The sequence below is a fragment of the Mytilus trossulus genome, chromosome 1, assembly GCF_036588685.1.
Source record: "Mytilus trossulus isolate FHL-02 chromosome 1, PNRI_Mtr1.1.1.hap1, whole genome shotgun sequence".
Classification (NCBI taxonomy): domain Eukaryota; kingdom Metazoa; phylum Mollusca; class Bivalvia; order Mytilida; family Mytilidae; genus Mytilus; species Mytilus trossulus.
Window position 1 is genome coordinate 24727308 of NC_086373.1, and position 15129 is coordinate 24742436.

Below are 15129 nucleotides of genomic sequence, written 5' to 3' on the forward strand. Positions count from 1 at the left end.
GGAAAAAAAGGTATCCAATGAAATTGTTCGTATCATTTTCGATCAAACGTCAAACAATCACCTTCCATGTGACTGTGAGGTTAAACACATGTTAATCGCCAAACGTGCCAAAAAATTGTAAAAGATGAGAACAGGGTTAAAAAAAATTGTGTGTGGGATGTCAGGAGGGGTTGATAGTTCAGTAGCAGCATATATGCTTAAAAAAAGAGGTGTGTCATCTTACTTTAGCTTGACCATTTAAGAATCTATGACAACTCGCCATAGACCAATTCGACCCAGCATTCTACCAAATCGGCCCACTTTTTACTAGCCTCCTTGGCCCTTCTTCTTCTTCCAACAGAACTTCCATGAAATTGAATTGTCAGTTTATTGTCTTAATACGTCCCCCCAAAAATTAAAATAAAATGTAGCCTTGCCAGGGGTTACAGAAAAAAAAATATCCTTCCCAGACGTCATACATGTAATTATTTGGACTAGCCATATACATACATGTATGTACATTGATATACATAACCATTTACTGTAAATGTGTTTGTGCTAATAAATATTGTCTATATTGTCTTGTAATGAGATCTTCAGATGGTCACACAGATATAGTGTAAGCAATATATTTATAACCCTACAATAAATTATATTACTATCATCATACTCATGATACTGATTGTGTTGAAGGTTAAACATGTTAAAGGGTGACTATCTACCGGATATGTAAAAAAAAAAGTTTGTTTGTTACATAGTTAATGAATATATATATATGAAATAGTAACAAATAATTCAAATAATAAGCAACCAATATATACATGCAATAAGCTAAGAAACATTGATTTTGAATTATTCACTTGTCATGCTTGTAATTATATATATATAGTAGTTATTAAAAAAAAAATGTCAAATTGAAAGTGAATCAAAAGTAAATCATTTGATTGATTGATTTGATCGACAAAAAATGGAAATTAACTATTTCTTTAACCTCTATTACCAGGATTACATGAAACATGAAATCACACAAACATAGAAAAATCTAATTGCATGAGGTCGCTATTTATGTTTATACAATGTATTGTTTATGCTGATTGTCACTGTCAGTAGTTTTTGGAGGTCATCTTGATAGTTAATTAGATTGCCTCTAGACTTTTAAAAATACACAATAAAGTCCGATATTTATTATCTAGTATAAGCATTGTTAACTGTTTGTTTTAAGACTTAAAATAAGATTTGGATATGTGTTTTAGTATGTTATGAATTGAGTCAAATCAGTTAACATTTTAACAGCTTGTGACAAGGCATTACAGCCAATATGCAGGTGAAACAAATTACTATGATGAAGTTTCTGATGAAGTATCCAATTATTAGTTACTGTTTTTTATAAAACAAAAACTGTCTGAGAAAGATGAGACAAATTTTTTATTATGATCTAAGTTATTTTTTTGTACATCTTTGTTTGTAGATGAGACTTGAGAATATTACGAAAATAAAAATATATTGCAAAAAATATAATACAGAAATGCACTACGATAAAAAAAATAAAAAAATTGATATAAAGAAAATGACTATGCTCTATCTGAAAATCTTCTCCCCAGTTTGACTAATGTTACTCAACAAAATACATGTAATATAGTACATTATTGTATCTGTTACCATGTTTTGAAGCCCCACCTTCCTACTAACCTACATGTAAAATGGAATATGCATGGTCACTGATCAGACACTTTTAAGCAATCATATTCTTAGAAATGTATAGGAGGTAAGAAAAATGTATATATCTAATAATTTTTTAATTGCAGGACATGAGGTGATTGGATTATTTATGAAGAACTGGGACATTGCTGATGAGAAAGGGAAGTGTTCCTCTGATGCTGATAGAGAAGATGCACAATATGTCTGTGACCGTCTGCAGATCCCATTACAGGATGTTAATTTTGTTAAAGAATATTGGAATGAAGTTTTTAGGTATTTGAGGGAATAATGTCAATCAAAATTAGGATTAGAATACAAGAGGATAGAAGGGGGTGGTAAACATGATAAAGATGCATTTTTGTGCAAATTGTTTTTGTTTTTTATTTCACATTCTTTTGTGCTTGAACATGTTGAAGCTCATTATTCGTCATGTTTGGTGCAAATTGATTAAAAAGTCATGTGTAATCTATTTTTGATATTTAAGTCATTATTCAATGCCCATAAAAATCAGACAAAAAAAATTCACACATGTCAATTTCAACAAGGGTAGTTTCAGCATAAGTAAATTTATATACTCTTAGATTAACAGGGTCAGGAGTCAAATAAGATGTAATAACAAGTTATATATAATTATTACATTGGTTGCAATGAATTACATTGATTTTCCAGTTAAGGGGGCTTGCGGATCAAAATCTGTTGAACTAATAGGAGAAATAGAGGTAATAACGAAATTTAAAAAAAGAACTTAATTACAGAAATCGCTTTAATTTTACAATTATTTAGTTTTTGTTCAGCTTATTCGAAAAAAACAATAAAAATTTGGGGTCACCTATGACAATGTATTAGTTTAAAAAGATATTTCAATTTTAATTCCAAAAAATGGCATTTTTGCACCAAAGGGAGATAATTTGGAGCTTTTTCAATGATATCTGCATTTTAAAAGTCACCTAGGGCCAACACAAATGGATATTTTGAAAAGATTTTTGTATCTTATGATAAAGTAACAACCACTTTTAGGTAATGAATAAAATTTGTAATGAAAAATAAATGTTTATTTTTTTTCTAATTTGTTTTTACCCGCGAGCCTCCTTAAATAAAAACCGATAATTTCACATGTGAAATAAACGTGGTTATTTCACCATGTTCACTCTCTGACTTCATACAACAATAGATGTTGTCAAGATGTTGATAACGGTATATCAAAACAAATTGTGAATGCGTAGAAAAAAAGATATAGTTCCTTACATGATTAACATTAATTTCTTTAAAAAAAAGTCATTTGCCAATGTAATAAAAAGAATAACTAATTAAAGAATTTAAATATAAAAAAAAAAATTCATCTCATGACCCAACAACATTGATAATTAACTCATGCGCTACGTCATTTGAGAATTAATGTGTTGTTCAGTCACTTGTCGAATATTTTTCTCTATTTGAATTTTTCGATTAGTTATTCTATATAAGTTTGAATTTTCTTGTGAATTGAAAAAACAATCTGATGTTATTTTAATCAGTTTTCATAACGATAGAAAATATACACACAATGCATTAATGGAGGTACGTACATGACATATATGTGACTATGTTAGTTGTGATGCCAAAAAGTTTTGAAAATTTCTTTTGATTATGATTATTTATAGATGATAGATGAACATATTAAAGTGTTCATACATGAAATCAGATCGTAAGTGTATCTCATAATATCTGGTAGTATTCAGTTATAGCATGTACATGTATGTTCTGCTTTTTTCAGTACTTTGATAAAAGGTTATGAGAATGGTTACACACCCAATCCAGATGTACTATGCAACAAGCACATTAAGTTTAAACACTTCTTTGATCATGCTATAGACAACATTGAAGCTGATGCCATAGCAACTGGACATTATGTCAAAACAAGTGTGTTTGAAAACTTAGAACATCCTGATACAAGTGAAGGTATATTTTAAGGTCAATCTGAAGTGATTAAATCATTTGTAATACTTTGTCCTTGCCATATTGGTTGACCTAATATACACGACAAAGATATATAACATGTATAACAATGCATATGAGATATTTTTGATAAACATAATCAGTTTCATTTTTGATTGTAAGTATTTTGGTTTATTTGTTAGAAACAATTCATTGACCAATGGAACAAAAAAAAATATTATATACTTATTGCAAAAAAACAGAAACCAATTTTGGTTGTAGTAAATACAGAGACATTCTCAGTTCACATCATTAATAATATATATGAGAGTCCTCGTCCAACCCCAGTAAGTCAGTATAGAAAAATTAGATGAGAAGCAAAAAAGAAATCAAAACATTTTGACCTGGATTCGTAAATTAAAGTGAAGTTGACATTCAAAAAAAGTATAAGGGCATGATTCTCCTCTATCCAGGCTTTGTAAAATCAGAAGATAATAAATCATCCTTAAGCTTTACCTGACCAGGAAATTTTTCACTCTCTCAATATTGTCTTTCACTTTTAGACCAACTTTAGTATAATTTTGTGGTTATCTAAATAATTGAACATTTTGAACATCAAACACTATGAAGGAATTTCGATGTGCCTAACTTTAAATAAACAAATTTTCAGGTTGAAATTATTAATGTATACCCTTCTTCTCTTTTAATTTACACTTTGCCGAGGAGATTAGGATGACATTCAAACTTAACTGTCAAGTGTCAAGAAAACGCATAAACAATTGTTTTTATAAACTTGTGTTTTTAGTTTTATTGCAAAATTATTCAAGTTAATCACCATGATCTCAGATTTGTAAATTTAATAGAACTTTGTTTTTTCCCTCCAACTAGGTATAAAATTAATGTTACCATTAGATCAGTGGAAAGACCAAACACTTTTCCTCTCTCAGATACCGCAAAGAGCTTTACAGAAATCTGTTTTTCCACTTGGTGATATACTCAAAAAAGACGTCAAAAAGATTGCAGAGTCAATTGGGCTGGATAGAATTGCCAAGAAAAAAGAAGTAAGTAATGAAAAACAAGAAGTGATAGCCTAAATAAACAGATATATTTAAGAAAAAAAAATATGATAGATTAACAGTGGAGAAATTGAAATTATTATAAACAGAAAGATATTTGGCTTACAGGCAACCACCATTGTCCACACTATGAGAAAAACAAGAAGTTGGGTTGCTCTTCTGAGGTGCCTTTTTTTATTATTAGATCAGTTGCTTTGATACTCAAAATGATAAGTCTACTATTTTTGCTTTAGAGTTTGTGACAGGGTTCTTTGACCTTGACCTCAAATTCATGATATTGATCCGGGTTCTTTAATCAATGTTAAGTTTTCGTTTTTAGGTCAGTTATCAGATGTTATAAGCAATAGTCTACAATATTTGGGAAAAAAAGAAAGATTGTATTTAAGGAACAACATGTCATCTGACTAACTATGATCACAGGAACTGACTTAAACTTTTAGATACAAAACAACTCATAGAGTTAATTTGAAAGCCATTCACCCATTTATTCCCTTTATGAGTTTTTCGCCTTGATCATGCATTGATAAATCAAGGTAACAGAATAAGAATGTTTTATTCTATGAAAAATACCATACTAAACATTTATTGCTTTTTATTACAGAGTATGGGTATATGTTTTATAGGCAAGAGAAACTTTCAGTCTTTTGTAGAACAGGTAAGTTCAAAAGTTTCGTCAAGCTGATGACTGAATCTGATTGCTTAATTCAGGGTGTATATGAATTGGCATGCATGCCACATCGCCTCATCTACGACTATATTTAAGGAATAACAGTAATATTTTTTCTGTCTATGAAGAAATAACATAAAAAAATTGGTGTACTCTGAATAACGCGTGTTGCAGGTTATTTAACAGTGTGCACCACATTTTTTATGTTATTTCTTCATAGACAGAAAAAATATTAAAGTCATTTCTTATAATTTAATTCCAAGTTCCATTTTAAACCGTAGAAAACCATGAAAAAACCTTGATGATGTCATGGTCACATGACTAAATAATGTCTTTGGACTCATAACAAAATAAAGTCAGCCAATCAGAAGACGTGTTACATCCACATTTAAATTATGACTATATATAAATTTGTTATTCTGTGACTGGGAATCTGTCTCTTGTATAATAAATTATATTAACAGAGAAAGGTAACTATTAAAGCCTCAACCTATTAAAAAAAAGGTCTCTCTGACCTACATTTTATGCTATATTGACTCATATTAAGTTTTTATGTCAGAATTCAAATCTTGGATGTCGAACTATAATCTTATAACTTATTGCAAGGATGTACTTATACATAACTCTGTAATAAGATCTTTGAATGTATTTTTTTTCAGTACTTTCATTGATTTTGTTAATAGAGTAAAATATAATTAGATATATACTGAGTGCCAATGAAAACGCAACACTTGGTTTTTCAAAAATAAAATTTATATTAGAAATGATAATCTTTCAAAATAAATTGCTCTTGAAAATTAACAATTGTAACGATAGATCGATATCAAACAAAAATGTTTCATTGTCATCCTTCAGACGCTATAGGTAAACGAAATATCCAATGTCGAATCATCAACTCACAGTCCTAACAAAACATGTTACAACCCCGTTGTGCAGCGCAATCCCGACAGCGCCGTGAAGCTAATCATCCCGGACGTTTAATGTGATCTCGAAGAATGTTGTTCCACTTGTCCCGCATATCAAACTCAAGTTGACTTTATGATATTGGTGGTGTTTTTCATCGTCTAAAACATGTCCAATCTGATGCAAAATTTGCCCGATCGGACCAAAATCGGGTGAAACACATGACTTTTGGCCAAGTTGGTGTCAAATGTCTATGTAACCACCACTGATGGTTTTTGGTACACAATGAATGATTTTTGGTCTACAGAATTCGATATTTACGCCTTACGGTCGTTTAGATGTCACTAAGGAAAGACTTTGGTGCTCTTAAACAATTTCTGCGCAAATAATGCTTTACTGAAATTGCTCCAAAGACTCTACCGTGGCCACCATTGAACTCTCGTGACCTTTGTACACCCATCAGAGTCAGTATCGAATATGTTTAAGACCAAATGTATCGGTCAGGCTGAGCGTTTCTTGCTTTTTGTACCCCGGGATGTTGCTTATCATTAAATGACTCATTTTGGTTGAATTTGTGGATGATTTAGGTTATTGTAGAGGCTACAACTTCAGTCTTCTCGTAATTGTATGCAGTGAAAGGCTTCATTGGGTCATGCCCAAAACTGCATGTTGTTGGTTGTCAGAAAGTCCTGGCATTTACTCAAGATGTTTATTGCAGTTTCCTAACAATAAGGGTGGGAAAATTCATGACATAAGCCAAACTTTAAATGACAAAATCGTGAAAATGGTGCGTATGTTGAAAAGCGGTGAACTCGGTTTATTTCCGTTCAAAATAACCCTTACTTCGCATTTGTTCCAAAAAGCACTCAACCGTAAAGTTGTTGTCAATTGTCTTAAAAGTCATTTTAAACCAACTATACAAAGTTCTAATATAAATAAAATAAAAATTATAAGATTTTTTTGAAAAACAAAAGTGTTGCGTTTTCATTGGCACTCAGTATATGTATTCGCATACAGTTATATACACTTATAGTCCTACATCCTGATGATTTTGGAGAATTGAATGTTCAAGGAATTACAAATTTTCTATAGACTTTGACAAAGCCAAGAAATGCAAAAAGTAAAATCACAAAAATACTGAACTTAAAGGGAAATCAATTCGGAAAGTCCCTAATCACATGGCAAAATCAAATGACAAAACACATCAAAATCAAATGGACAAGAACTTTCACATTCCTGACTTGGTACAGGCAAGTTTCTCTTGATCAACAAAAAATAGTACCCACAAAAATGAATGAACCCACAGTCGTATATTGGAAACTTTCAAAGTCCAGATGCTTGTTTGCTGAGTGTATTTTTTAAAAAGTTTTTCAGAACAGGAAAGTGTCAAAGCAAAATTTAAGTAGTCTTCCAAGATATCCTAAATGGCTGGACAAGAAACTTATAGAGAAAATGTGTCAAACATCAGATACAATAAATGATGCAGGAAATTTATGCTGAAAATTGTAACATATATTTAGAATAACAATTGGTGGCTTATTTTACAGTATATAGAACAAAAGCCAGGAAATTTTGTAGATGTTGAAACTGGTGAAACTGTTGGCACCCATAAAGGTTGGTATTGAAATCTATTAAATGTTGTTATCTTTCATTTTGGAAAAAACTTCTTATGTATATGTTGTAGGCTTAAATATTCATAAACAATAAGGCTCTGTGTAATTATTTAATTGAATACTTTGAAAAAAAAAAAAATATGAAGTCTAATGCCTTCTTAATATTAAAGCTGTATCATGTAATGGATGCAAATCAATGTTTTCATTTTGGTGTCATTAATATGAGTTAAATTTTACAGTTTCATTTCAACAAAAATGTGGACTTATCTAAATTTTATTTTTCTGCTTTTATGGGTTTGTACTATCTCTTAGCTGTGAGAGTTTTGACAAAACAAGTAACATTTAAAAAATAGTTGAATTTCAAGACATTTATCATGTTTATCTACAACCTTTGCTGGACATGATGTGCAGTATGCGAATTATATTTGATAACACAGCCATCAAGGTTTGTATCATAAAGTGGTTTTACTAAAATTGCAGGTATAATGTAATTATATAATGTATGAATTTGTATTGATGACAATATTTTATCACTATATATTTTACAGGAGCACATTATTGGACAATAGGACAAAGAACACACCTCTCTGGACTTGATAAAGCATACTTTGTGTCATCTTTTGATATAGCTTCACAAACTGTTTATGTGGTAAGATATTTAAAAAATAGTAAGATAGTTATCAGTTGTGGTTTTCTGAGCCCAAAAAGTGGAAGTAACTTTTTAAGGATGTGGGTTTTTAAAACCAACTCTTTTTGCTAACTTTTGACACTGTTTACTTTTTCAACTGAAGTCGCTGAACAAATAAGAACCAAACTTGGTCTTTAGCATCTGATCTTATATATATGTAGTTTAAAATTATTTCCTATATTCTTGTTCAACAACCAATTTGGCTTCTTGAATATGTTTTATGAAGGGTATAAAATTGAATTGAGATAAAACAAAAATAATAAAAAAACCAATGTCTTATAAAAAGAGAGAATGACAGCCAAACTGTTAGGTATTATTTAAGCTACTTATGAGTTATGATGGTTGTTGACTCCAACTTCTATTATTGCGACCCCAATAATATCTTTCCATAGATTCACCTGATAGTTACCTGTCCATTTACATTTTTGGCAGTTCAATTGTCCCATTGAACAAATACAACAGGTATTGTTCTCTATTTAGTTTATTCACTTGGACCTTCAATTTCTTCTTAGAGAAGTGTATCACTCATTGATTAATCTACCTGAGTCTATGGAAAGGTAGAATTGGGTTCACAATAAAAATGACTGCCCCAATGCATTAGATAATATGATTGAAATTTCTTTAATAATACCAAACGTTTGGTATTGGACCCATTTCTTCTGCAAAAAATGATCTTTTTTTTTCAAGAATTGATTTTTTTTAAATTTTTTTTTTATCTTTTTAGGCAAAAGGAACAGATCATCCAGCATTATTTTTTGAGACTTTATTTACCGAACCAGTTCATTGGATTCATCGTCCTCCTCATGATCTTATTCAGAACCAGATGTGTGATGTGGGTTTTAGATATCAACATGTCCATCCAATTAGTCCATGTACATTAACATTAAGTGGCGGGAACAGTTTAATTGTATCCCTTGCTCAGCCAATGAGATCTATTGCAGCTGGGCAGTATGCAGTGTTTTATAAAGACAATGAGTGTTTAGGAAGTGCACGAATACTACGTACTGGTCCGTCATTATATGTTTTAAATTACAAAGATAGAGTTAAAATTGCTAAAGGATTTTCATGATATATATAATTTGTTATGTTTTATTGATATTAATATGTTTTCACTAGCAATGTCACCGAAATGTAGGAATTGGGATATGCTTGCCATTAAGACAACTATTCATCAGGGTCAATATGTTGTGGTTATTAGTAAGTATAGGTCATAGTAGGGCTTAAAAAAATTAGAAAAAACATACCATAAAGTAAGCTTTCAAAGGCCTCATAATGACAAAATGACAAATATTTAAATTTTTTTAAACCCAACCTGGTATATTATACAAACCTGAACAAGAAACAAACATTACAAAGAACAACAAATGACAGCTCCTCTCTGTCGAATTCAGAAATTTCTTTTGCGTTGGCAAATTTTCATTCAAGTCTGGTAAAGGTACTACGACTGTCCGTTCTTGTCAATTTAAGCTTTGATAACTCCATTAGTCACGGCACAATAATTTAACTCTAATTAAATAAACAACAGCTTTTCAGTTTGACGTTTACTAATTACTAACAAAAAATAAGGTGGCTCCAAACTTGGATGCAATGTTACTTCTGAGACGTTGCCGTCCAACAGTCTTATCAACAATTAAAAGAGAGGGAAAGTCTCAATTCTGGTAATTTGAAGTTAGGGAAAGTTGATTTAAGAGAGCAAAAGTCTGAATTCTGTTGATTTGAAGTGAGCAAAAGTCAAAATTTTGTTGATTTGAAGTGAGCAAAATTTTTAATACTGCTAATTTGAAATTGGAGAAAGACACAATTCTGTTGATTTGAAGGCAGGGAAGTCTGAATTCTGTTGATTTAAAGTGAGGGAAAATTTCAATTCTTCTCAACAATTTGAATTGAGGGAAAGACAATTCTGTTAATTTGAAGTGAGTCAAGTCTTTTTTTTGTTGATTTGAAGTGAGAGTAAATCTTAAATCTGTTGATTTGAAGTGAGCGAAAGTCTAAATATTGTGGATTTGAATTGATTGAAAGTCTCAATTAAGTAGATTTGAGGTGATGAAAATTCCCAATTCTGTTGATTTGAAATGAGGTAAGTCTCAATTCTATTGATTTGAAGTGAGGGAAAGTCTCAATTCCGTTGATTTGAAGTGAGAGAAAGTCCCAATTCTGTTGATTTGAAGTGAGAGAAAGTCCCAATTCTGTTGATTTGAAGTGAGAGAAAGTCCCAATTCTTTTGATTTGAGGTGAGCTTAGTCTGAATTCTGTTGATTTAAAGTGAGGCAAAGAATGAATTCTGTTGATTTGAGGTGAGGGAAAGTCCCAATTCTGTTGATTTGAAGTGAGTTTAGTCTGAATTCTGTTGATTTGAAGTGTGTTAAGTCTGAATTCTGTTGATTTGAAGTGAGGCAAAGTATGAACTTTGTTGATACGAGGTGAGGGAAAGTCCCAATTCTGTTGATTTGTGTGTGTGTCGAGTAACTTCTTCTGTTGTAATTTTCGTATGTGGCTTACAGTTCCTATCTGTCGAATTCAGAACTTTTTTTGCCTCGGCAAATTTTCATATAAGTCTGGTAACGGCACTATGATTGTCTGTTCTTGTCGATATGAACCTCGGTATCTCCATGAGTCAAGGCACCATAAAAGATTTCTAACAATTCAACTTTAAATGAATAACATCAGCTTTGCAGTTTAACGTTTACTCGTTATTAACAACAGATAAGGTGGCGTCGACCTTGGATACAATGTTTCTTCCGAGACATTGCCGGTCCCACAGTCTTCTCATCAATTTAAATTGAGGGAAAGGCAATTCTGTTGATTTGAAGTGAGAGAAAGTCTTAAATCTGTTGATTTAAAGTGAGGGAAATCATCAATACTGTTGATTTGAATTGAGGGAAAGTCTAAATTCTGTTGACTAGAATGTAGTGAAAGTCTCAATTAAGTAGATTTGAGGTGTCGAAAATTCCAAATTCTGTTGATTTAAAATGAGGGAAAGTCTCAATTCTGTTGATTTGAAGTGAGGGAAAGTCCCAATTCTGTTGATTTGAAGTGAGGGTAGTCTGAATTCTGTTAATTTGAAGTGAGGCAAAGTCCCAATTCTGTTGATTTGAAGTAAGTTTAGTCTGAATTCTGTTGATTTGAAGTAAGTTTAGTCTGAATTCTGTTGATTTGAAGTAAGTTTAGTCTTAATTCTGTTGATTTGAAGTAAGTTTAGTCTGAATTCTGTTGATTTTAATTGAGTGAAACTCTCAATTAAGTAGATTTGAGGTGATGAAATTTCTCCAAATTCTGTTGATTTGAAATAAGGCAAGTATTAATTCTGTTAATTTGAAATGAAGGGAAAGCTTCGATTCTGTTGATTAGAAGTGAGATAAGTCTGAATTCTGTTGATTTAAATTGAGGGATATTCTTAATTCTGTTGATTTGAAGTGAGGGAAAGTCCCAATTCTGTTGATTTGAAGTGAGGCAAAGTATGTATTCTGTTGATTTGAAGTGAGTTTAGTCTGAGTTCTGTTGATTTGAAGCGAGGCAAAGTATGAATTCTGTTGATTTGAGGTGAGGGAAAGTCCCAATTCTGTTGACTTGTGTGTGTGTGTGTGTGTGCATTCAGAGTGTGGGGTAACTTCTCCTGTTGTGATTTTAGTATGTGTCTAACAGCTCCTTTCTGTCGAGTTCAGAACTTTTTTTGCCTCTGCAAATTTTCATATAAGTCTGGTAACGGCACTATGATTGTCTGTTCTTGTCGATATAAGCCTCGGTATCTCCATGAGGCAAGGCACCATAAAAGTGGGGACAATTTCTTAAAAATTAGCTTTAAAACAACATCTTTGCAGTTTGACGTTTTCTAGTTACTAAAAAAAGATAAGGTGGCGTCGACCTTGGATACAATGTATCTTCCGGGGCGTTGCCGATCCTACAGTCTTCTCTACAATTTAAATTGAGGGAAAGGCAATTCTGTTCATTTGAAGTGTGGGAAGTCTTAATTCTGTTGATTTGAAGTGAGAGAAAGTCTTAAATCTGTTGATTTGAAGTGAGGAAAAGTCTTAATTCTGTTGGTGTGAAGTGAGGGAAAGTCTCAATTATGTTGATTTGAATTGAGGGAAGTCTCAATTCTGTTGATTTGAAGTGAGAGAAAGTCTCAATTAAGTAGATTTGAGTTGATGAAAAGCCCAAATTCTGTTGATTGGAAATGAAGCAAGTCTCAATTATATTGATTTAAAGTGAGGGAAAGTCTCAATTCTGTTGATTTGAAGTGAGGGAAAGTCTCAATTCTGTTGGTTTGAAGTGGGGGAAAGTCCCAATTCTGTTGATTTGAAGTGAGGGTAGTCTGAATTCTTTTGATTTGAAGTGAAGCAAAGTATGAATTCTCTTGATTTGATATGTGCGAAAGTCTGAATTCTGTTGATTTAAAGTGACGGAAAGTTTCAATTCTGTTGATTTGAAGTGAGAGAAAGCATCAATTCTGTTGATTTGATTTAACTGAAAGTCTCAATTATGTTGACTAGAATTGAGTGAAAGTCTCAATTTATTAGATTTGAGGTGAAGAAAATTCCAAATTCTTTTGATTGGAAATGAGGCAAGTCCCAATTCTGTTGATTTGAAGTGAGGGTAGTCTTAATTCTTTTGATTTGAAGTGAGGCAAAGTATGCATTCTGTTGATTGGTGGTGAGACAAAGTATTAATTCTGTTGATTTGAAGTGATGTAAAGTGTGAATTCTGTTGATACGAGGTGAGGGAAAGTCCCCATTCTGTTGATTTGTGTGTGTGTGTGCATTCAGAGTGTCGAGTTGTGATATTCGTATGTGGCTAACAGCTCCTTTCTGTCGAATTCAGAACTTTTTTGGCTCGGCAAATTTTCATATAAGTCTGGTAACGGCGCTTTGAATGTCCGTTCTTGTCGATTTGAGCTTTGATATCTCCATTAGTCAAGGCATCATAAAAGTGGGGACGATTTCTAACAATTTTACTTGAAATAAATAAACAACAGCTTTTCAGTTTGACGTTTACTAGTTCCTAACAACAGATAAGGTGGCGACGACCTTGGATACAATGTTACTTCCGAGACTTTGCAGGTCCTACAGGCTTCTCGACAATTTGAATTGAGGGAAAGGCAATTCTGTTGATTTGAAGCGAGGGAAGTCTTATTTTTGTTGATTTGAAGTGAGAGAAAGTCTTAAATCTGTTCATTTGAAGTGAGGGAAAGTCAATTCTGTTGATTTAAAGTGAGCAATAGTCTGAATTCTTTTGATTTGAAATGAAGGAAAGTACCAATTCTGTGAATTTGACTGGAGTGAGGGAAAGTATCAATTCTGTTGATTTTAAATGATGGAAAGCTAAGATCACAATCAGCCCTTAAAAGTAGCAACAAGGCATCATAAATGAGGAGACTATTTCTAATAATTTAACTTTAAATAAATAAACAACAGTTTTGCAGTTTGAAGTTTACTAGTTACTAACAAAAAATAAGGTAGCGTCGACCTTGGATGTAATGTTACTACCGAGACGTTTGTGATCCCGTTGTCCTCTCGACAATTTGAAGTGAGGGGATGTTTCAATTCTGTTGTTTTGAATTGAGGGAAAACCTCAATTCTGTTGATTTGAAGTGAGCGAAAGTCTTAATTCTGTTGATATGAGGTGAGAGAAAGCCTCATTTCCGTTGATTTGAAGTGAGGGAAGTACCTATTCTGTTGATTTGACTGAAGTGAGGGAAAGTATCAATTCTGTTGATTGTAAATGGTGGAAGGCTAAGATCACAATCAGCCCTTTAAAGTAGCAACAAAAGTTTTTTTTCAGCGAAATGGTAGACTATGATAAAATAAGAATTTAATTTTCATTTTTTTCTTTCTGCAACTATCTTTATTCAATATAGTGATGCTACACAGTTATTTTAAAAAATATCTTCGTTCGTTATTACTGTACCATTTTTATTCAAATCAAAGTACCGAGAAATGAGAAATAATTGACGATTTTTGACAAAAACTGATATTTCTAATTGATATATAATATATAGTACAAACAAGGTAGAAACTGTTAATGGCTAAAATTATCAGTAATGCAACATCACATAAAAATGGCTAAATGACGGATCATTTAGATGATTCCTCCTAGACAGCAAAATTATCAGCAACTTGGGAGTCATGAACTATAAGTGACCAAAGCCGTTTGATAAGATCTTGTATGGACAATTGTGGATGTATTTTTTTTGTTAGTAATAAAACAGCCAATATATACTCTGTTTGTCTTTTTAACTTTCATTCATTCAAACGTCCAAGTGATGCAACTTTTGTAAACGAAACAAATTAAAACCCGTCAAATGTATTTATTTTATCCTTGTATTTAATGAGATTTTTGTTAAATATAAAATAGCTTATTTATTTTAACTGAGTACTTATGATTGATGATTCTAGCTATAAAACATATATCATTTTGAAGATCTTTGAATTACTTAAACCCGGGCCTTAGAAGCTTTGTTTTTCAATTTTTAGAGGTAAACATAATTTCCTTTAAAAAAAAATACGAACAATTATTCATTATTTTACATGTACTTGCCAAACAGGCAATTGTCTAAGAAAAAAAATTATATATGTCCTAATAATTATTAAGGGT

At 31.8% G+C, this 15129-nt stretch overlaps 1 protein-coding gene across 1 annotated transcript; it reads left to right on the forward strand.

Annotated features, from left to right (window-relative positions):
• The first annotated feature begins 39 nt into the window (after nucleotides 1-39).
• On the forward strand, nucleotides 40-9609 carry LOC134719860 (mitochondrial tRNA-specific 2-thiouridylase 1-like). Its single transcript, XM_063582792.1, has 8 exons — nucleotides 40-209; nucleotides 1785-1950; nucleotides 3431-3615; nucleotides 4480-4652; nucleotides 5269-5322; nucleotides 7785-7851; nucleotides 8399-8499; nucleotides 9263-9609. The coding sequence occupies exons 1-8, from the start codon at nucleotides 125-127 to the stop codon at nucleotides 9605-9607; spliced, it is 1176 nt and encodes a 391-aa protein (XP_063438862.1). The 5' UTR covers nucleotides 40-124; the 3' UTR covers nucleotides 9608-9609.
• Nucleotides 9610-15129: the final 5520 nt, after the last annotated feature.